At 39.0% G+C, this 24,628-nt stretch overlaps 2 protein-coding genes across 2 annotated transcripts; both read right to left on the bottom strand.

The window, feature by feature from the left end:
* Positions 1-3,110: 3,110 nt before the first annotated feature.
* ARPC5 (actin related protein 2/3 complex subunit 5) lies at positions 3,111-13,404 on the bottom strand. Its single transcript, XM_058539895.1, has 4 exons — positions 13,065-13,404; positions 10,421-10,493; positions 7,814-7,990; positions 3,111-4,466 (listed from the first exon to the last, which is right to left on the bottom strand). The coding sequence occupies exons 1-4, from the start codon at positions 13,205-13,207 to the stop codon at positions 4,404-4,406; spliced, it is 456 nt and encodes a 151-aa protein (XP_058395878.1). The 5' UTR covers positions 13,208-13,404; the 3' UTR covers positions 3,111-4,403.
* Positions 13,405-23,069: 9,665 nt separating this feature from the next.
* On the bottom strand, positions 23,070-24,164 carry APOBEC4 (apolipoprotein B mRNA editing enzyme catalytic polypeptide like 4). The gene has a single exon (XM_058539894.1). The coding sequence runs from the start codon at positions 24,162-24,164 to the stop codon at positions 23,070-23,072; it is 1,095 nt and encodes a 364-aa protein (XP_058395877.1).
* Positions 24,165-24,628: the final 464 nt, after the last annotated feature.

Genomic DNA, 24,628 nt, shown 5'->3' with positions numbered 1-24,628 from the left:
ACAGATTGCAGCTCTGGTTCTTGCTAAAAGGAATTGTGACAAAACTAATTAAATTAGAAGTTTATTAGTTAAAATACATCATCTATGAAAACAGGGAACCTATTAAAAATATTGGGTAAACAGCGGGACACAAGAGAAACTGCACACTTCGAGAAGCCCAACCCTCTGTCACTTTTCTCTCTTCTCGCGGAGTTATGCATGTTACGGGTATTAACCTCTAACCTCACAATTTTAAAAATCTTCCAAAGGCAAGTAAAACTTGTGGTGAAAAAATAGCTATGCTCTTTGCTGCTGAGTACGCCTCTAGTTGTTGTAGCACCTCTCCAAATCTTTCTGACTTCTACATCTGTCAACTTCTGCCTCTCTCAAGGGCTCCTGCATGGATTTTCTCTCTCAACAATGACCCCCAAGCATCAAGGTTTGATATTTCTAGAGAAGGCCCCAGTCCTCATCTGTCCTGGAAACATCTGTATTCCCCAGGCACCAGACTTGAGAAAGAAGTGTGGTAGACCCTTGGAGTCAGGCAGACATGAGCTGGAAGTCTGGTGCTGGACCTACAAACTGTGTGATCTTATATGATATATACTTCAGTCCTAAGATAAAATATACAATGAGACTGACACACAGTAAATGGCTTTTGTGTTTTGATCTACCTCTCTCACTCAGAATCTTGCTTTAGAAATTAAAAGCCATATTACTACCACATGCTGGGGGTACCACACCTTTGATTTCCTGCTATTTGTGCTATGTCTATTTGTGTTATATTTCATGTATTTCATAAACTCATGTAACTCTGGGCCACATGGACCCAGGCAGCACTACTGATGTTGTTCCAACCTCAACAGACTACTGTTAAATGACTACTCATTAGACATAACTGACATTTTAAGAAATGATCAAAAATACTTAAAGGATAAAATTATTCATATCCATTTTTCATTAAGTGAAGCTTTTTATTACTAACTTAAGATGCTTTCCTTATAAAATTTAATTATCCCCTTCTTTTACTATTGTAAAAGGAGCGAGACTAAGTGACCATCAACGTCTATTTAAACTAAAAAAAAAATGGTTTTCTATAATCTCATGACTTTCTTGAATCTCCCACTTTATCAAAGCTTAATCTTTTTTTTAAAATAATTTTATTTATTTATTTTTTTCCCCCAAAGCCCCAGTAGATAGTTGTATGTCATAGCTGCACATCCTTCTAGTTGCTGTATGTGGGACGCGGCCTCAGCATGGCCGGAGAAGCAGTGCGTCGGTGTGCGCCCAGGATCCGAACCCAGGCCGCCAGCAGCGGAGCGCACACACCTAACCGCTAAGCCACGGGGCCGGCCCTCAAAGCTTAATCTTCTTAATAAATAACTTTCACCGCCTAGAACTTGTGTTAAAAACATTAAAACCATAAGAAAAGTGACAAACCCACTTCAACTTCATCTTCTTTCTTCTCTGTCCCTGTCAGTTGGACTTGTCCTTTCTGCCCCTGCAAGGCCTAGTTCAGATTGATCGGTCTCACTTTACTCTGATTTCGCTGTTCCCCCAACCCTGACTAACTGCACTTACAAAAGCTAAATTGTATGACATTAATTTTAAAGTGCTTAAATCTTACTTCCCAATTAGACTGAAAGCAACTTGTGAGCAAGGTCCAGCCATTCCTCTCCTATTATGTCCTTCGTGATCCTGGGGAACACAGGAAATGCTTAAAAAATATTTGATTTGTACCCTCTACAGATTTAGTTCACCTGTTAATGGCTTTCCTTAAGACATCACACCAAGTATGACTGTTAGCTAAATGGTGCTGTTACCTGATGTCCGAAAAAGGGGATGTGTGTCATTTTTTCCCCTCTAAAAAGTGGCAAAAAGAAAACAAACAAAAATGGCTAAAGTGAAACAAACAATAAAACCACTGAGATTCAAGTAGAAGGAAATGGGAGGTAAAGAACCACTTTTGTGTCAAAAGTGCCTCTTAGCATTTATATCTTTTTTCCACAATTCATCCTGACCGTCCCCTACTCTTTCCACCAAGTCAGTATTGTGTCATGGCCAGTGTAACCCGGGCTGACATTTAGCCAAGATGCATAGTTGAGCTGGTTGTTTTCAGCTGACATCCATTCTGATTGAGGCCCTATGCTGTTATTGTTAAATTGTTACTATCTCCCCTGAGCTGACAGACTGGCAGATTTTGAACACATCAATTCTTGTGACTATAAAATATGAAACTCCAGAATTTTCCCCAACCCTACAGCCGTGAAACAGGTGTTAAGAAGGATTTTACAAAAAAGCATTGCAATATCACTTTTGTTTTCATTTTAAAGTTTATAAGTGGTAATGCTATACCTACTCGACTGCCTCTAGCTATTAGCTATTATTGCTTAGCTTCTCTTAACTCAGAGCCCTCTGAATTGCTTGTAAGTTTCTAAAGCTTTAAAAAAGGAATTTAGTCAGGTGCAGTGGGAAAGCAAACAGGTTGCTGTGAGTAGGCAAGGATAAGAAATAGCTCTGTGGGGCCGGCCCAGTGGCGCAAGCGGTTAAGTGCGTGCTTCTCCACTGCGGCAGCCCGGGGTTTGCTGGTTCGGATCCCGGGCGCCCACCGCTGCACCGCTTGTCAGGCCATGCTGTGGCGGCGTCCCATATAAAGTGGAGAAGATGGGCATGGATGTTAGCCCAGAGCCAGTCTTCCTCAGCAAAAAGAGGAGGATTGGCAGATGTTAGCTCGGAGGACTGGCAGATGTTAGCTCAGGGCTGATCTTCCTCACACACACACACAAAAAAAAGATCTGAGGGGTTAAGAGAAAGTCTGGAAGCTGGGAATAAATGACAGTGGCAGCTAGGCTAATTTGCACATTCTGGTCCAGGTCTCTGAGCAGCAATACTACAGGTGTACAGCTGGCATCCAGAGGGCTATGGAGTCACTCCAAAGGTGTCAGCAGTGCTGACATCATTAATGATTCTCTCCTCTTCCCTACTACCATATATTTGAATAAAGTAGTTTTATAAGCTTTCTGTGCCAAAATTAGTTCTTGTCAAGAGTACAACAACCTGGTGGTAAAACAGGAAGTCTTTCCTCTTAATTAACTATACATTCATAAGTATTAAAGTAAAAGTCAGAAAAATAAATTATTCAACACTGACGTTTTATTTTCTGAACTTTATCATTTTTACAAAACAAAACAAAAAGCAGATATCAAAAACAGCAAGAGTTTACAGAATTTCTGCACCAGTTTTCACATAAGTCAGTGATTACGAAACTGGTGTCCACTGTAAATACTAAACACAGGGTGATTTTTCTCTTGGTCATATGCATTCAGGTGGTTTGTTTTGGAGCTACTGAATACTAACTTTTTATAAGCACCGGTCATTTTTTGAGAAGAGATTTGGTTAGTCCAACAAAGTAAACACCTTTTGCTGTGTGGCATTTTCTTTTTTGAAAAAACACTGAGCTAAAATACAGAATGTGTTTGTGTTTGGATCTGAACCAAATCTTTTGAGATCCCAACTACCCTGAAGAACACTAAAGACATGTATAGGGCATATCAAACACTAGTTATATACCTCATAATGTCTAAGGCAGCTACTATATTTCTAAAGAAAATAGCATTTCATTCAGAGGCTGCCCAGAGTTTGAACTACATCATAGTTTCCATGTCCTTTCTAATTTGGAGTAGTTTCTCCAAATAGGGTCATATTATTGGAACAAAAGTTGTATGCTCACACCAAATGGGCTCTGGTGTTTAATAGATACATTTGTGTAGAGCAAGACTCCTTGCTCTGGACCCTGGGTGACCACAAAGAAATCAAGAGGCCATGATTACTGGATGCTGAGAGGAGGAAGCATACTTAAACTCACATGATCTGAAGGCAAGCAGAGACACAACTGGAACTTGGCGGTGGTGTTCACCCACCACTTGTTCCAGAAACACATTTTTCTTAAATAAAAGAAGTATGGTCCAGTTTTATAATGTTAATAGCTGCCAGTCTCTGAAACATAATTTTTTATAAAGATCATTTCCTGGCTAGCACTGAGTTAGGAAACTGGCCTCAAATTCTGATCAAATTTCTATTAGTCAAAAACAAAAACAAAAAACAAAAACACCAGCCAATAGGGGCTAAAAATTGCACAATTAAACTTGAATGTAAATTATACTATATATAGATTGGTATACACATCACTGAAATAGTTTCGAGAGCATAAAACACTCATGTTAAAACATTTCCGGTATATTATCCCAATTTTCATTAAAGGAAAACTGATATGTAATTTTCTTCTTTACAAATATGAAAAAGGAAGCAAGAAGGCAGAGCTGAGAGAAATAGATGCGACCCAAAGGGCAGCGGTGGCATTTGGTTGTTTTGGTCTTTGTACCCGCAACTCCCACACCTGCAGGAGATATCCAGTTCCTGCTGGACTACACGGTTTTCCTTGCAGTCAAGACTCGAACAATGGACCCTACTCCTCCGGCAGCAAGTGCCTAAAAACAAAACAAAGTGTAAACGTTGACAGGATCATTAAGGGTCAATTCTCATAACAAGTAAAACATTTTTCTTAAAGAAGAAATGTGTGCAGCTATGAATTTTGAATTCACTCATTCTCATAAATATATCCTGAGCACCTATTACGCACCAGGCACTGTTCTTGGCACCAGGGGTACAGTAATAAACAAAACGTTCTGAGTCCTTGCCCTCCTGCAGTTACATTCTAGTGAGATACTAGTTTACATTCTAGTATGTCATTTTCAAATAACAGTATGTTCTTAAAGATCTGCAGCAAAATGTTCTTGCCTAAAACAGGTGCTCAAATATAAATTTAGGTCATTTATTCTGCTCTCATTCTCAGCACTCTCAGGAAGAAATTTAAACTGGGATCAACCATCCTAAGTTCCATTTAGATTAGTCAGAGTTTGTCATATTTTTTTTTGCTGAGGCTAAGAATATATTATTTAATAGCTAAGAACTTAGGAACTTTAACTTTGACTTTACCTTGAAAAATTGGAAGTCATGATTAAGTATAAGGAATTTAAAGCTCTACTTCATTTGTGTTCAAAAAACACTTACTGAATACCTTTATGTATTGGGTAGTGTGCTAGATGCCAGGGATACAAGAGTGAACAAATATAGCATCTTCTGGTCTACTGGGAAGAGACAGACATATAAACAGATCATTTTAATATAATATAATGTATGAAATGACAGAGCTATGCTTTGGGTGCTATAAAAGCGTAGGGGAAGGGCATGTACCCAACCTGAGGGTATAGAGGAATGTGGAATGATCAGGTAAGGCTTCCTGGAGAAAATGATACATTAAATGGAGAAGTAGGTGACAGACTGACAGAAAAGGGTAAGGAAACACTCAGGCAGAGAAAATCAGGAGCAAAGGTATAGAGGTGTGAAACATTATGGTGTGTTCAGGGAAAACACATTAGTATGCTCACTGCTGCAGCATAAGGGGAAGAATGACACGGAAGATGGAGCTGGACTTGGGGACTTGGATTTTATTCTGCGGGTGACTGACAAGGGTAGATCTGGATTTCAGACAGGGCATTCTGGTGACTGGGTGGAGAAGAGATATGACGGAGGCAAAAGTGGTAACCAGGAGACTGACCAGTTCAGAAAGCTATAGCAACAGACTGGGAGAGAAGCTGCAAACAGCTGCATTACAGATGTATCTGAGTGGATGATTTGAGGAGTATTTAAGAAATAAGATCGGCAAAAGTGGTGACTGATGCTAGGAAGAAATGAAGACTTAACACGAGCCTCAGTTTCCCCATCTGCAAGAGGGGAATAATAGCAAGCTTTCCCTCCGAGTATTTTTAGGAGGATTAAATGAATTAATATTTATAAAGTACTTGGAAGAATGCCTGGAATATAAGAAGTGCAAAATCAATGTTTGTTACGATCCTGAGGCTATACTGGAACTAGGTAGCTTAGGTTTTAAAGCTAGCTCTCCATCTGTAAATTGAGGGTGGTAAAGATGTTAATATACCTTGTAGGATTGTTGTAAGAATAAAATGAAACACAAACTAATAGTACAGTGGCTGGCAAACAGAAAGTGCTCCATGAATAAAATGACCATATAAATTGTTCTCCAAATTGGTACACTGTTGAGTGAAAGGGAACTCTTCATATTGATGTTGGGACAATAGGCAAAAATCTGGGGTTGTCTTGGGAAAACTGGGAGGTATGGTTACCCTATGCATATCTGATGGTGTATGAGAGATAAAGTGACTCGACCAAGGCTAAAGAGCAAGTTTTACTACCTATTCTTATCTTACATGCATATTTTCACTCAGATATACAGACAATAGCTTCTGAAAAACTGAGTTTTGGGAATTGTAAGATGTTAGAGAATATACCCCTTACCTGTGGTTGGTTTTATTTAAATGTTACATTGTTTATATTTATACCAATATACCTTACCAACTTTTTATCTAAAGCTAAAAATTCCCCTTAGCCACTTTTTTTTTTGAGGGATAGTGTACCAGCATCTGCTTACATTGCAAAATAAAATGCATGAAAACAGAAAAAAATATTTAAGAATTCTTGATCCTATCTCCGATCCCTCCCTCCCTCCCTTCCTTCCTATCTATCTATCTATTTTGTGAGGACTAGCCCTGAGCTAACATCTGATGCCAATCCTCCCCTTTTTTCTTGAGGAAGATTGGCCCTGAGCTAACATCTGTGCCCATCTTCCTCCACTTTATGTGAGGCTCCGCCACAGCATGGCTTGCCAAGCAGTGCGTCGGTGCGCGCCCAGGATCCGAACATGCAAACCCTGGGCTGCCGAAGCGAAGCGGAGAGCACGCACTTAACCGCTTGCGCCACTGGGCCGGCCCCTTTTTTTTTAAATGGCGGTAAAATACATAACATAAAATTTGCTACTTTAACCGTCTTTATTTTATTTTTTATTTTTCCCCAAAGCCCCAGTAGATAGTTGTATGTCATAGCTGCACATCCTTCTAGTTGCTGTATGTGGGACGCAGCCGCAGCATGGCCAGAGAAGTGGTGCGTCAGTGCGCGCCCGGGATCCAAACCCGGGCCGCCAGCAGCGGAGCGCGTGCACTTAACCGCCAAGCCACAGAGCCGGCCCGCCAAGCCACAGAGCCGGCCCTAACTGTCTTTAAAAGTAAAGTTCAGTGGCATTAATTACATTCACAATATTGTACAGTTATCATCACTATTTCCAAAACTTTTTCATCACCCCAAACAGAAATTCCGTACCCATTAAGCAATAACTCTATTCTTCCTTCTCCTCAGCTTTGGGTAAGCTCTAACCTGCTGTCTGTCTCTGAATGTGCCTATTCTAGATATTTCATATAAGTGGAATCACATGGTACTTGTCCAAAAATTTTGTGTCTGGCTTACTTTACTTTGCATAAGGTTTTCAAGGTTCATTCATGCGATAGCATGTATCAGAACTTCCTTTTTTTTGGTTGAACATATTCCATTGTACGTCTGTACCACATTTTGTTTATCTGTTCATCTGTCGATGGGCACTTGAGTTGTTTCCACCTTTTGGCCATTGTCAAAGAATTCTTGATTTTTATTGCTTATTTTCTTTTCAAAGTTTTGATTTAGTTCAAAGTTCAAGATTATGTTTAATGAACAATAATCATTACTGAATATATATGTGTTGCAAATCAGAATCTCTTAAGACCAAGGCTAGGAAGTGTAAATCTCAACTTTCACTTTCAGGTAGTTATTTGTAATAACAAAGATGTATAACCAGCAAGTCAAAACAGTTATTTAGGTGAGAGAGGCTGTCATTGTTCTTCTTTATTATAAAGGAACCAGTCATACAGATTTATAATTCATAACTTACCTTTTCATGCCATTGCAATAACACAGCACTGCTGTTGTCAGAGGGGCTCTCAAAGCCTTTATAAATATACTTCATTAGGAGATCCACACCGTTCTTGTCCAGGGATTGAACTGCCTTTTCAATATCATTAGCTTTAAAAGAGATGAGCACCTTCAAGACAATGCTGCCTGCTCGATCCTGAGGGTAAATACATAAACAGAACATTTAGACATGTGTGTGTGGGGGGGTTACAGTTTTAGAAAGGCTACATGGGAAGGTGACAATTGAGTAAAGACCTGAAGGACATGAAGGAGGAAAACTTGGGGGTATCTGAGGAAAGTATTTCAGACAGAAGAAACCAGTGCTATTAGTGTGTGTTAAAGCAAAAAGACCCAAAGTGGCTGGAGCAGATGGGTGAGAGAACAGGAAGACAGGAAGTCAGAGAGGTAAGGGGAAGGCAGATCATGACAGCCCTGCAGGCCACGGTGAGGACTTCAGCTTTCACTCAGAGAAATGAGAAGATGTGGGAAGGTTTTGAGAACAGTGATACAATCTCACTTTTTTTTTTTTTTTTGGCAAGTAAGACCAGCCCTGAGCTAACATCTGTTGCCAATCCTCCTCTTTTTGCTGAGGAAGATTGGCGCTGGCCTAACATCTGTGCCCATCTTCCTCTATTTTATGTGGGACGCCACCACAGCATGGCTTGATGAGTGATGCACAGGTCCACGCCGGGGATCCAAACCCACTAACCCCGGGCCACCGAAGTGGAGCACACGAACTTAACCACTACGCCATGGGACGGCCCCTGACTTACATTTTAACAGGATCACTGTGGCTGCTAAGTTGAGGATAAGCTGCGGGGAGGAGAAGGCAGGGGACAAGGCAGAAGCGGGACCAGTTAGGAAGTTATTGCAATGATATAGGCTGTTTCTGGCCAGCATGGCAGCAGTGGAGGTGGTCAGAAGTGGACAGATTCTTGACATACTTGAAGGTAGAGCTGAAAGGATTTGCTTACAGATAGATGTGATAATTTACCAATTTATTAAATCAATAAATTTTACTTCTTGATCTTAAAAACAATCCGAACAAAACAAGGAAACTGAATTGCAGTTCTACCTGGAACTATCCTTCAGAAATCAGTTATTAATAAGTAAAAATTTAAGTTTTTAAGAAAACATTTTAAGTTTCTATCTACAGTCAAGTGACTACAGATATAAGATATAGTGATCTTCATTTATAATGATGTTTTTCTTTGATAAAAGGCTGCTCCAACAGCAAAGTTATTTTTTTACCCATCAAGCCAAGCAAAGGGAACACTTAATTTACCCTTTCCACAATTCGTTTCTCCATCTATTCAAGATAAAGCGATACCTTTGGCATTCCTACTGGTCAGCATTTTACAGAATGTTTCTACCACCTACTGTTATCTTCTGTTTCAAGACTATGCACTTACCCAATTTAGAAAAACATGCTTGCATCCAGAGCTATAACCTCCCACCCACAAACTGTGATTAAAAAACCACCCATAGAAAAGCAGAAGGTGGTAAAGTTGAAATTTCAATGATGTTCCTCACAACTTTTAAAAATCAAAGAAATTTTCCCCTTATAAAAAATTATGTTGCCTAGATAATTATTACACATTTACCTAAGTTATTACTTACTGCTATTCAGTTAAGGAGATTCTTGGGATTCCTAGCATGTATGAATAGCTCTGAATGGTGGGGACAATGCTCTGGGCTTCATTTTAATAAATAACTAAGTAAACAGGTTCTTAAGAATTACTAAAAGACTGCTGCAGGGAATGTAAGTTACACACTTTTTTAAAGGGCAATTTGGCAATACCATATGCACTGAAAGCCTTAAAAAATGTGCACTCTAAAATCCAGCGATTCACTTCTAGGAATTTATTCAAAGGAAATAATTAAGAATTTACCAAAAATTGTTCATTTCAGTACTGTTTACTGAAAACAAGGTCAATAATCTAAATATATGACAAAAGGAGATTAGTTAATATATAAACAGCAGCCTATCTATATGCAGCCATTAAAAAAAAAGTTATAGAAATAAACTTATTACCAAGGAAAGGTGTTCACGTACATTGCCACACAGCTGAAAAAGCAGGTTATAAAATTCCAGTTTTATTTTTAAAAAACACTCACAGAAAAACTTCTATAAGCGTATAGCTATACCAAAAAGTAATAACTATTATCTCTGGTTGGTGGGATTATGAATGATTACCTTATTCTCCCCCAACATCTCTGAGTTTTCTATAATAAATATTTAATACTCATATTTTGAAAAAATCTTTAAAAAGCAAGTAGAATCTGTTTATTTTGCAAAAGTTTTGCTTATTTTTCAAGGCTTTGCTCAAATTCAAGCTGAGTGGCCTCCTCTAAAAACACACAAAAATGATCTATCATCTGAACTTAGTGTGTCTTCCACACAGCATTACCATAACTCAACATTAGAGAGCTATTTTTCATATGTAAATTTTTACCTATCAAACTACATTGTAAGCTCTTCTACTTCAAAGACAGTTAAGATATCTGTTGAAATTGTGACACTTGAGAGGATTCTGGTAAGAATGCTAAGATATCAGCAGAGATCACTGTGCTGTCCGTGACTCACCTTCACCGCCTGACTCTTGGTGTTGATAGGGGGGTTTTTCAGAGCTGCCTGTAGGGCAGCCGTCATGTTTCCTGTGATGGAGGTTAAGGATAGCAGCAAAGGTCAGGCCTCAGGAAAGCATCATAACTACCAGGAACCACTGGTTCTTAAGACTTGACTTTACGCACAGAAAGAAAAATTCCTATGGTCACTATGTTCAATATTGGAAAATTCAACATGTTGGTTTCAAGGATGTCACTCAAAATACTGAAAACAGAAAGAGAACATTAGAGTTTTTTAATAAAGCAAAGACCGTTTCATTCGTGGTTCTATTAGATGAACACCTTGATAACCTTTCATTTTCTTTTTTTTATTTATATAATGAGTTTTATTTTAATTTTTTTTGAGGAAGATCAGCCCTGAGCTAACATTCATGCCCATCCTCCTCTTTTATTTTTTGCTGAGGAAGACTGGCCCTGGGCTAACATCTGTGCCCATCTTCCTCCACTTTATATGGGACACCACCAGAGCACGGCTTGACAAAGCGGTGCGTGGATGCGCGCCCAGGATCCGAACCCGGGCTGCCAGTAGCAGAGCGCATGCACTTAACCGCTACGCCACGGGGTCTGCCCCAACCTTTCATTTTCTAGTAAGACACATATGCAAACATTATCTAGAGTGATATTTAAAAAACTCTAAAACATCTATCAGAATTATTAGGCCCCAAAATGAAACAGCCTATCCTTAACCAAAATGTCTTTTTATGTGATTCTACCTAGAAAAATAAAGGCAAAACTTTTACTAGAACTATATTCTATATGAATTGAAATGCCGGTAGATTACTCTAGCAATCTGAATAATATATATTAGCAACCTATCAATATTGTGGAAGATATAATCATTCAATGGCCCTTAGATGGCAACTTGATTTTTCTGTTTTGGATATTTTCTCTCATATTTCATAAAGGTTATTCAAACTGTCTCAGGCCATACTTATTAAATTTAGTCTCTCTTTGAAAGCACCAGTGAGCTAGCAAGTATGAGACACAGAAGGCCAATCAGACTGTCAGAATGTACAGTCATTTCCCTAAAAGGAAAACCACACAGAGTTCATTTGTTCCTCCATCTGTAGTGCCTGACCAGGGTTTGTCTCTTCTTGTAACAAGAGTAGAAGAGACAATATCTTTATATTTTAAGATGAACTGTTTAAAAAGCAGATCCACTATACCGACACAGCAGTACTATCTAAAAGTCATCACATATCACCTAAGTTAGCTTCACAAAACATCATTTATCCATCAAAGAATGTTTTTAGACAGAATAATGTTTATCACATATGTTCTGAAGAAAAAGGTCTCACAAAAAAACCTATGGTTGGTGGTAAGTCGCTCTTTTCAAGGCTTAATGAACTTCTAGAGACGCATGCCTTTTGTAGACTGGCTCACTTTTAAGACCCAAAACACTTAACTGCTTAAATGATGCAAAACAGCAACAGCTGATTGTGAAAGTTGTGGCAATCAAAAGAACATCTGTATGTTGACATATTTAGTGCTGTATTTTAGGTGCCTTTAAGACCAGATATAGTTGCTACCAAGTTATTTCCACTCATATACTTCCCCATTGATGAGCAAAGACTCTAAAAAGCCTTCCTTATCTTATGAATACACCCAAGAATAATTAGAAATGAGTGAATTCAGTAATTGAAGATCTCTAAAACTACAGCTTTGGTTATTGCCACATTTACATTTTTCTAAAAAAGATCTGATGCAAATGATCACTCAAACTTATGAATATGCAAATATGCAAAAACAAAAACCAGGAACTGACAGCCACATTTTAACTAAAATGGAAACCACTTCAGGATTACAAAAATGATTCTGCTCTGTACAAATGACTCATCTTCTATTTTATTCATTGGGCTTTATTTTAAATATTTCCAAGGATTCTTCACACGCATTCCCCGTCTTCTATTGTCCTTTGCTTAGCAGGTAAAGGCTCCAAGCTTACTTCACGGGAGTTTTGGTTGTTTTGTACTCACTCCTGATCTCCCGTTAACAAATACTGTGCAACCCGTATTTTACCAAATCCCTTTCTCTTTAAAAAAAAAAAAAAAAAATAGAGCCCACGGGCCGGAAGGACAGACGGCCTCAATTTTGCAAACCGAACCCATGTCCCCCGGCAATAAATGAACTATCCTAACGCTACCAAAACAAAACTACAACAAAAACAAAATCCTAAGGAAAGACGTCCGTTCTTCCCAATCAGAAATTTCTGGAGCGAATGTGACCCCAGTAAACACCGTTCTGGGGCGGAAAACTCAGGCGCCCTGCAACAGCGCACTGACCAGCACAGATGCCCGCCCCAGCGCTCGCGGGCGCGGCCGGCGGAGCCAGCTCCCGGGAGGCAGGAACTCCGGGCGCAACCTGAGGAATCGCGGCGTGGAAGGCGCGCGGGCAAGGGCACCTTTCCGAGGGCTGGACCCTGGGGTCTCGGGGCTACTCGGTTAGAAATGGGAGAGCCCCCTGCCCTCCTGGAATGGGGGACCCCAAAGAGACAGGTTCAAGCGGCGGGCCCCCGGGAAGCGCCCGTCCTCCTCACCCCCTGCAGGCGGCGGGGTCCCGGGAGAAGGGCCGGGAAGGGTGGGGAGGCGGGAACGCAAGGATATTGCCGCAGGCAGGAGTCCACCTCGCCCTCGTCGGGCCCGGCCTGCCCATCGCCCCCGTCTTCCTCGTCCACGAACTTGTTCTCGTCGTACTCATCCACGTCCACCTTCCGGAACCGGGCCGACGACACCGTGTTCTTCGACATCGCGATCCGGACCGGTGGCAAAGGCCTCCTCTCGGCGCTGCCTCTACTTCAGCAAGCCCACCCTGCTAGGAACCCACAGCCTGACGCCTCCACTTCCCTCTTCCGCTCTGGGGCGTTGCCGGCAGCCAAGGCTCGGCGGTTCTGGGCCTGCGCGCACGCCGCGCTCCTTCCTCCTCAGGCTCGCGCTCTCTTCCAGTCTCCTACGGCGCCTTCACTCTCCCCGGGGAGCCGCGCGAGGGAGGGAGCGCGCTGGACGCAGTACGCAAGCGCGGAGTCTCCGCAGGAAAGGGGCGGGGCTGGGCAATGGAAGCGGGGGCGGGAGGGGGCGGGGCTGGAGGGCGAGCAGAAAGCGGTGCCGCGAGCGGAGGTAAGAGACGATTGGTCGTCCGCGTCGTCACGTGATCCCTGGGGGGTTTCCATAGAAACGCTTCTCTGCGGTCCAGTCTAGGGGGTCTTAGATTGGCGGCGATGGGCACTGGGGGCGGGTGGCCTTGGCTTTTGCTGCTGCCGCCGCCGCCAACGCCCTGTCATCGGGGTCCTGCGTAAGGGCCGGTCGGCCCCGACTTGCCTGTGGGGTGGGATGGACTGGTTGCCGGACCAAGTCCGCTGCAGTTGGCAGGAGTATGGGGCGGAGTGATGCACGCCCGAGCGTCCAGCATCGTTCTAGTTGTCAGAGACATCGCTTCGGACCGTGCGCTGCCGGCGGCTGCGTTCCCGAGCCGGGAGCCCCTTTCCTGGGGTTGGAACTACGCTGCGGGGCCAGCGGGAGGTCCCCAAGGACGGAGTCGAAAGGTCATATCTTATCTGTCAGTGCTGTGTGACAAGCATCATGAGGCACCTGCAGAATCTGAACTAGGTATCATATCCATTGGGAGGGAGGGGGATGTGTCTGGGCAGGGCTTGGGGTCGGCTGGCAAAACTGGGGCGAACCTGTGGAATTTGGGATAGGGTCAATCATTGACATCTTAAAATAAGTGGTTGTTTGGAGCAAGAATGCTAGAAAAGGGTAGGGTCGAGTTATGCTCTCCGGCGCTGAGGGGAAACAAAATGTGTAAGGAGTAGTAGAAATCAGACCTTTAAGATTTATATTTGTGATTAAGACCTTTAAGATATATGATCCCGCTAGGCCAGTTTTATAAATTATATTTGACATCCCTATTTCTGAGAGCAAAGCTCTTGAGGAAGTCAAGGCACTAAAACTAAGGAAATGGTACTTGTGCTGTGGGAATAACACTGAAGTACAAATATTTGCAGAATAAAATTAATTTGGACATTTGGCTGGACACTGCTCAGATGGCTTTACGTTTTCCTACCGTCTGATCAGGTCTAGTTTAATTCCACCTCTAGCAGAAGGCCAGCTGTTGCCCTGTTAGGTATCCCAATCCTTGGTTTCCTGTGCTTGAGTCTTGACTCTTCCGCTCATAATCTATTTGATTGAGGCATGCCACTTAAAATTCTAAACCTCAGATTCCTCATTGCTAAATTGGGGCTAATAATGTGTAGTTCATAAGATTGTTCTGAGGATTAAATACAAGAAAGTGTTTTGAAGCTCTAAAATTCTACATAAATCTAAAATGCATGTTACCTGTACCATTGATTTTGGCACTAGTCTTATAAATTACTTAATGATATATCGTGTCTCATCTTGCCCCTGGAAGAGATCGAAAGGTGCTGGAGGGCAGAGACTGTCATTTTTTTTTTTCCTGGTATCTTCCTTTTCATCTGACATAAAGCTAAGCATGTAGAAGGTACTCAATACATTCACATACTCAATTATTCATTGGTGAATGAAGAAAATGTGAAAAGCAGTACAGTTTGAGTCACCCTGAGAATAATAAATCAGTAAGAAAAGGAAGAGAGATCTCAAAACCAAACCTTTGTTGGACACATTTGCATACATATGTATATATGTATATCTATATGTATATCAATATGTATACATATGTATGCACAGAGAGAGAGAGAGACCCCTCAGGAATGGAATCCATCCTTTTTTTTTAGGAGGAAGAAGCAATATGGCATATTTCTTTTCCCAATTAAATCACCCTTCTAGAAGATATATCATTAGGTGATAGAAGTGACATTTCTTTAAATTAACATTCAAGTTATGAGTAGACACACTGGTAAAAACTCCCCTAAGGGCTGTCTTAAGACAGCAAAGGAAAATTTTCTACCTGTTGGTAATATTTATTTTAAAAAGTCATATAGCAAAGCATCAGATCATTACTATGGTGAATGGCATTATATAACTTACAATAAAGATTGGTCTTAATATTTTTTTCTCACTTTCAATCTTCTGCTAACTTTAGTAAGAGCTAAGCAATATACTTGTTTAGGTGCTAAAGATGATTATACTTTTTGTTCTTCTAATCGATATTTTCTTTGAAGAGAAAATTGAACATTAGAAGCACTATTGAGAGCAAATGGAAACAAGGATTCAAGAGCTAATACATCCCTTCCCTTCCATTTCTATTCTTTTGTGTTAGGTCTTATTTAGGAAATTTCTTTATTCTCTTCTTTTAGAACTGGGAAAGAATCTCAGGGTAGAAATCAACTTAAGGGAATAATGAGGGGAATTTAAAACATTGAGTTGCTCAAGGGCATAATTGTTTCAATTGCTCAGAATTTTGCTTTAAGTATAATTAGTTAATTCTCAGCCACACAACGCGTATTACATTTGAGATGTAATAATGTCAAAAATGTCCTTTTGCAATTGCAGTATTTTTTATTGTCTCACAATAAGTACCTAGTAAATAGTAGGTACTCAACATGTTTCTATCCAATAAATTAATAATCTGGACAGTTAACTTTGGAATCATATTTAGAGATTGAGTATTTTTTTAATAGACACACTAATGACCTCCTTACCCCCATTAGCTAAAGTTAAAATCTTTATAGAGCATTAGGGAAATTTGTGTGTGTGCATGTGGAGAAACCTGTCCTTGATTATCTTTTAATTAGAAAATACACATTATTCCACTTTCTTGCAAATTCCAAATTTTTAGTGTTAATCGTGGTACTTAATTCATTTAGGTAATATTATTCTTCCTATTTTAATTTTCCAAGTGAGTGCTTATCCCTGAAATAAAGGATACATAAGGTTTTAAGTCGTCTTATTTATTGTGCAAATAACCTGGTTTCATTCAATTCTAAAGTACGACTGAATCTGAATTTTCTCAAGGTTAATGCTGCATGGTAGTATGTAGCTTCTTCTTTTCTGTGATGATGCAAAGAGTGAAGGATCTTTTTGGTGAGAAAGGATTTTGATAAAACTATCCTATAATAGGTCTTTCTTTTCAGATATTTTAAACTAAATACTCTACCTACTATGTGCTTCTTTTCCCCAGACTTGCCACTAAATACTTAAACCAAGACATTGAATCCTGCAGCATAGCACTATTGTTTTTATTATTTGAAGTGGAAGTGAACCCAGTGTTAATCAAATATGTCAAATAGGTATTTTAAATATAAAATAAATATATAAATTTCAGTTGTGGTAATGATGATTTAATACCACTGTTCTCTAGCAACATAATTACTACGATATAAAAAGATTTTTTAGCATGTTACCTATGGACTATAGTATGGTTTTAATGCTCCTACTTAATATCCAGATCAAGTGATTCTGTGTTGAAACCACCAACCTTCAAAACTTCAAATTTTTTCTTTGTGATTAATTTTACCTTTATATAACTTTATGATTACACCCTGAAGTAGAGTAGGTAGGGTGAACTATTTTACAATGAAACCTTTATTTATTTATATGTTAGTACTTCAAAGATTAAAAACAAGTTTAATCTGTACTCTTGTCTCAGGAAGAAAGTTTAGTGCTAAATGAAAGAATAAACCTTGTTTTTTAAACATTGTTGTGAGTGAGACTCTTTTTCTACTTAGTTTTTTTACCTGCTAATGATAATATAAAGGGAAGCTATGGATTTTAAAATTTACTTATCCTGTATTCTTTCCCATTATTGGGATCTCTTATTAATGCTAACAGTTGTTTTAAGGTTACCTTTCTTGTCACAATATATAATCATAATGTCTGAGATAATGATAATTTACATCTTCTTTTCTAATATTATATCATTTTTATTTATTTTCCTTATTTTACTGCATTAGCTAGATTCTCAAAAACAGTGTTGAAAAATTGAGTGATAGTAGGCTTCTGTTCTTTGTTTCTATTTTGATGGAAATATCTTTGGTATTTCACTAGTTTATATTTCCTATTGCTTTATGATCTTTAGGAATGACTGCTAAAATTATCAAATGTCTTTTTTGGGGATCTAATGATAAAAATCATATAGTTTTTGATCTTCTAATTTATGAATGTAATGAATTATATTTATATAGTTTTCTGCACTGAACCCTTCCCACATTTCTAGAATAAACTCTATTTGGTTACTATTTTAATTACTTGCTAGATTTTATTAACTTATATTTTGTTTACATGATTTCAGAATCTGTATTTCTTAGTAAGATTGGTCCATAGTTTTATTTCTTTGTGCTATCTTTATCCGGTTTTGATACTAAGGTTAGTCTAGCTTTGTAAGATGAATTGAGAAGATTTCCATCTTTTTTTCTATGCTCTAGAATAGTTTGAATAATAGAAAATTACCATGCTATTTTTTCTTTGAAAGTTACAGAATGTGCTTGCAAAATTATCTGGGTTTGCTCATATTTTTAGAGGTAGATCTTTGATAATCTTTGTCTATCTTCTGTGGTTATTGACTTGCATTTCTTCTAGACTGCCCATTTATTGGCAAGAAGTTGCACAAAATATTTTCTTATAATTACTCTAATATTTTCCATGACCATGGGCATATTACTTTTCTCATTACTACTATTAACTATTTAAGCAAAATATTATAATCAACATTTTTTTCTTTTTTCTCCCCCCTAACCTGATTGTCACAACTTCTAGTAACATATCTTTATTTCTTATAGAAAACAGCCATCTCAGACTAATAGTTTTGAGAAAAGTTGAAAGATCTTACAATTCTTATCATTTCCTACTGTCTATCCTTATCCTATTAATATTTTATTGATAATAGCAACCACTTGATGAGTGTTTATTGTATGTTAAACACTTGGTAAATAAGCTCTTTATTTATATTATTTAATTCTCAGAGTAGCTCTAGGGCCTAGGAATTAGTTTTTCCATTTTATGGATGAGGAAACTAAAGCTCGGAGAGGTTATGTAACTCAGACAATGATACTCGACTAGCAAGGAACAGACTGGTATGGGAATTAGGTCTGTCAGATTCCAAAGCTTGTGCTTTTAATCACCACTCTCTGCTTATAGTAAGTCTTTCTCATTATTCCCAACTGTAATACTTACCTTTATGCTAAAAATAAGAATATCACTAAGTATCAACAGTCTAAATAAAGCCACACAATAGCTTGAAATGAACTATAAATTATGACCTTAAAATGTCTTGTTGTTGTAATGATCGTTTAAGGATATTTGTTTGTTTTTCAGATATTTCTGTGACCTTTTCCCACCTTATCTCAGTTTTTTGAAACTAGACATAGAGCCTGTTACCTAATATTTAGTCTACCACCAAAGATGTCACTTTTTTTGGTATATGGAGAGATCAGGATGTGTCAATTAGTAATTCCACTTAATTCTAAAAAAAAAAGTGGCAAAACACATATCATAAAATTTACCATCTTAACCATTTTTAAGTGTACTGTTAAGTAGTAGTAAGTACATTCATATTGTGGTACAACCATCACCACCATCCATCTCCAGACCTTTTTTTTTTTCTTGCAAAACTGAGACTCTATATCCATTAAACAATAGCTCCCCATTCCCCCCTCTCCCCAGCCCCTCGCAACCACCATTTTACTTTCTGTCTCTATAAATTTGATATACCTTACTGTAAATTCTAAGTACCCTATATAAGTGGAATCATACATTATTTGTCTTTTTATGACTGGCTTATTTCACTTAGCTTGATGTCCTCAAGGTTCATCCATGTTGTAGCATGTGTCAGAATTTCCTTCCTTTTTATGGCTGAATAATATTCCTTTGTATGTATATACCACATTTTCTTTTTCCATTCATCCATTGATGGACACTTGGGTTACTTCTACCTTTTGGCTATTGTGAATAATGCTGATATGAATATGGGAGTACAAATATCTCTTTGAGACTCTATTTTCAATTCTTTCGGATGTATACCCAGAAGTGGTATTGCTGGATCATATGGTAACTCTCTTTTTAATTTTTTGAGGAAACAATTCCACTTAATTAACTAAATAGGGCAATAAAGCAATGTTCCATTGCCTCAGATACATCCCTGAGAGTCAGGTAAAATAGTCCCAGAACTTATGTTTGGTATGAGGTCCTGGGTAACAGGGTGTGGGGGTGGGGAGAGGGCCAAAACTCTGGGATCTAGAACCTACTGAAGTTCTCCACCCTAGTCCACCCAGCTGACCTAGCTCCCATAGTCCGGAGGATGCCCATTGGTACAGTGGTTTGAGCAGAATTACAGAAAAGCTGCAGGACCAGTCCTAAGTGGATGGTGATTTTTCCAGGCTTTGTAGTGAGTTCACATTGTTATTATTTTGAGAGGCATTAAAGCATAGTGATTAAGAACATGGATTCTGGAGCTAGACCTCCTGGGCATGACTCTCAGCTCAGCGTTTACTACTTGAGCCATTACTTAAGGTCTCTGTGTGACAATTTCCTTATTTGTAAAATACTTATTATAATAATACCTACTTCATTTGATTACTGGGAGGATTAAATGCGTTAATATATGTAAGTGCTTAGAAAAGTACCTGACATATAGCTCTCACTAAATGTTAGGTATTAATAATATTATTTTTAATTAATATAGGTTACCATGTGGCTTTCCTTAAAAAATTGCATGCACCATGAATCAAAAAAAATATGTAACAGCAGTTGAAAGAGATAGGATTTGCTCTCAGGCCAGCAGGATTAGATTGTAGTTTGAGGAAACATTAACATCTAAAGAAAACTGCTACTAGTCATGACAGGAAGTGGTTATAGAGGTTCATGTTGCCTCTTACAGGCTTGGCCCACCTAAACACCGTCTAAAGGACAGGTGTCCTTGTGCATATCCCACCATTCCATTCCAGTGGCAGATGTCTATCCCTGCTACAATAAGCAGAGTCTGATAGAATTAAACATTTGAATCACATAAGGAACTCCTCTAATCCACAAAGCAACCTTCTGATTATAATTTGGTTTCTCATGTAGTTTATTTACATGGAGAGGCTGTACAGGCTGGAAGACTTGAATAACTGGTTGCATATCCAGTTGTCAGTCTCACTGGAAATCAGTACAGTAGCTTTCTGTTTTTATATGTTAATCTCGGGAGCTTTGTTAATCCACATCTTCCCCTGATTAATAAATCCATTTGAAAAAAAGAGAGAGAAAAAAATCCATTCTTTCTGTATTGACTAAGTAGGTATTTGAGCCTACAAAGCTGAGAGCCAAACCCTGGACCATGGTAGATTCACTAAGGTAATGCTCCCCTCCCCCTCCCCTAGTCAGTTTCTTGGGCTAGGTCCCCCTGCCTTTTTTAGGTCACCTCACCGCTAGCTGCTTTAATTTATTGGCTTCTGTTTTCTTTATTTGGAATTTCCATATGTATGGCGGAACCATCATTGCCAGTTTGCTGACGAGAGGTAGAGCATTCCAACTTCTCCTCTCCTGACCAGGAATCCATTGTATGGTGAGCAGGAAGACAGATCGCTGCACTGTAAGAGCTCACTCTGGAACTATTGCTCCGCTATATGCCGTCTTAGAGCAGACAGAGCTGAAAGGAACCTTAAAGATGAGCTGGCTCACATGTCTTGTTTTTACAAATGAAAAAATAGAGACTACTTGCCTAGGGCCATATATCTTTATGCTCTCTTAACATTCTCTTGTCTAAGGCTTGACTATGTTGGCCTGGACCCGGAACCTGTCAGTAACATTCTTCTTCCTAGCTCCAGTCTTATCTAACTTATCAACTGCCAAGGGCACTTTTCTTTCTAATAGTGCTGGCAACATTTCTCTCTGTGATATATACCATTGACATCCAGGTTCATATTTGAAACACAAATTCATCATAGATCTCAGACTATGTTTCTAACTGGATCTTTTGTAGCCTGATTGATGTTGCGGTCTTTTTGACCACTTTGTAGATAGATTTCATGGCAACTAATTGGATCTACTTTTATAATGATCAGAGATGCTGGATTTGTCATGTTGGGGTCTTTTTTTTTTTTTTTTAACTCTAAGTCCCAATTGTAGACATATGATTTCATGATCTAATAATAAAATTCAACAGTACCTCATTAAATAATAATCACTATATACCCAAAATACAATTATAGTCCAATAATTCTATAAAAATTTTCAGGTTATCAACACAAATGCCTTTAAAAATTTTATTCATGTTTATTTTAATCACAATATAAATTTCTATTCTAAATATTTTTCTTTTCCTTTTTTTCTTTCCCTCCTCCTCCTGTTCTTTCTTCTTCTGCAGGGAGTATTATGTGCTTTAAGTTTTTTCTTCTAATGGCAAAACTATATTATTAGCTTAGCATTACTTTTTACATACATTAAGAAAAAATTTAGTAGCAAGTTACAAATGAATGTACATTTTTCTTTTAATGCATCTTTACATATTTCCAGAAGAGAAGTGAGGCAGCAAATGTGAATTAATTAAACATAAGCAAAGTGCTTTGATGTACATGCTCAGAGGGTTAGTCAAGGAACACTTCCTAGAAGTGTTCTTTGAACAAGATTTTAAGAGAAGTTATAGATATGCACTGATGAAAAAGAAAGAGTCAGGAAAAAAGAAAGTAAAACATAGAAACTATGCTTTGGGGAGCTATATAAGAAGAAGGGGGGATGGATGCTGACAAAAAAAAGGTGTCCTTTGCAAGATGGTTAAGCAGGCACTTGGCTGGAATGGAGAAAGGATGTTGGGGGAATAGTGATTGGTGACGTTATTAAGATGTGGTTTTACAGCCTTGCTACCCACATCTTGCCTGGATACTCTGCTAGATCCTAAGGGAAAACCAAAGAGGGGAGAGAGACAGTGCTTGACCTATAGGAACTTACAATCTTGCTGATGAGACAGGGCAACAGAAAGATAGAGGAGGATCCTTGAAAGCCAGTAAGAATGGCTTGCATTTTATATGGGGTGTGATGGAAGGAGCCTTTGGAGATTTTCATGTGTCATCCTGCCTCCATCAGCTGCTCAGGAGGGAGAGGTCTGAGCTGGGAAACGTCAAACTGAGCAGGTGGCTAGGTTTCAAAAATCAATTTTTGTAGCTATATCTAATCAATTGGCAGAAGAGCTTTTTCCCCACACAAAACTATTTTGAACCACTTTTAAAAAAATGGGCTGCCTAAAATCTTCTGTCCATGATTAACAATTAATGGAAAATCACTGGTTTGCTTTTGCAAGCAGCACTTAATGTCAGTAACTTCAGGCTGTTTTCCAATTTTACAATAAACTTTTATACTGAAACCAATGTAGGAAGCTATTTTGTATATGGGCTTTTTTAGTGGAAAGATGATGTGGGTAGACTAGAATAATGACATTCCTTTTCCACACCGAGATATTAGCAAGGTACTAATGGCTCCATTTTGATACTGTCACTTTCAAAATAAAGGGGAGAGATGAAGTTTCTTATGGAAACATTTTGGGTTATGTTAAAAATAGTATAGCTTTATAATAGTTGAGGTTGTAAGTAATTCAGGTTTTGCTCTTAGTCTATCAATTTATCTCTATCTAGGATCAGTCTTAAGAGAGAAAGTTTCCAGATTTTTGTTGGCTATCTAATAAGTCCTCTGGTAGTTGTTTGGTGTCATGTTGTAGGAATGTAGATTTTATTTTTTCCCTTTCTTCTTCTTCTTTTCTTCTGCCTCTTTGCTACTTGCAAACTGTTCTGTGATTTCCACTCTTTCCGCAGGCCTTCCAATGGGAGGCCTTCCGAGGTCCTTGGTTTCCTGGAATGACATTTGAGGCGTATTTAAATGCCTTACGATGTTCCTGGGTTTCTGTGGGTTTTGATCCACATGGATTGGTGGTAGGTCTCTGTAAGGCACCAGCACAAAAATGACAGGCACCCTAAGATCTGGGGTCAAGTTGGGTTGCAGTTGTCCACTTGTCACTTTAAAAGACTGTCCGGGAAAGACATTGTTTAAGGGGTAGCTCTCTAAAGCTTCTATGTCCTGAATCTCTTTTGTCTGGGGAAGAACATCAGTGAAATAAGGTTTCACTCCTGTTATGGCATTGATTTCACATGCATTGTGCCGGTCAGCCAGTGCTCTCCCTGGTAAAATGGGCTGGAAAACAGTTGGTCCTGAGACACCACTCACGAAGTTGTTGAGGAGGGAGTGCCATATCCCACCACTTATTGGCCTCAAAGTGACCTGTGGCCATAAGCTGGCCAGGCTCCGGAGAGCTTCGCGGTTCCACGCAGAGGCAGGAAAGTCAGTCTCAGTATGATAGAGTTGAGAGAAGTAAATACTGAGAGTGACGTCCGGATACCTTATCAGGAAATTGTACATTTTGCTGATGCAACAGTGGTCAGCTTCATTACAAGGCGAGTTGTTGGAATACAGAATGATATGCCTGATGCTGTAGTTATTGTGTATGCCCGAGTCTAAATTACCATTCATCTCGAATAGCATTGATTCTGGATGGGTATTATTCCCAGTGCAACTGCTAGCATGGCCCTTTTGCAGCAGGCTTCCAGAAGAAGTTTTTAGTTCATAAAATGTGAGGTGTTTTGTTTGAGGATACGTTGGCCCATAAGGAAATCCAAAAATGTGATGAAATTCTGAGTAGGGAACTCTTGCTTCTTCACCTGTCCGAATGTGGTAAGGACAATTACAGCAATCTAGAGAGAAGCTTAGCCAGTAATATGGTTTTACTATTGTTCCACGATTTGCTAGGTATTCCTCATATAAAGGCTCCATTGCTAGTTTTATTGTCTTCTAGCTGCAACCCTAAACAAAGAAGAGAAATTATATATAAAACCAGTGCAGGAAAAAACTAAAGACAGTGCATTAATTTATTGAGCCATACTTTTCTTTAAAGGAGGTAGCACAATAACTATAGTAGCATCTTTGATTCTAAAAGATAGTGCTATATATCCATAGACTAGGAAGCTCAGGATTCATCTTTCTTCATTGAGACTCCAGGGGAGGGGGAAGGAGACAGAGAGAAAGGTATAATACACCTTTACCTGTTTCGTAGATTCTGAGGCAGCGAGCAAATGGGTTAACAGTGCCAACTTCTAGAAACAGACTTGTTTCAAATCTGGGCTCTGCCACTTACCATCTTAGTGACTTTTGGCAAGTTATTTAACATCTAGGAGCCACAGCTTCCTTGTCTGTAAAATGAGGATAAGAATAGTACCTACCTCATAAGATTATCTTGA

The sequence above is a fragment of the Diceros bicornis genome, chromosome 4, assembly GCF_020826845.1.
Source record: "Diceros bicornis minor isolate mBicDic1 chromosome 4, mDicBic1.mat.cur, whole genome shotgun sequence".
In the NCBI taxonomy this organism is placed as follows: Eukaryota; Metazoa; Chordata; class Mammalia; order Perissodactyla; family Rhinocerotidae; genus Diceros; species Diceros bicornis.
This window is presented reverse-complemented; position numbering and strand designations above follow the sequence as displayed.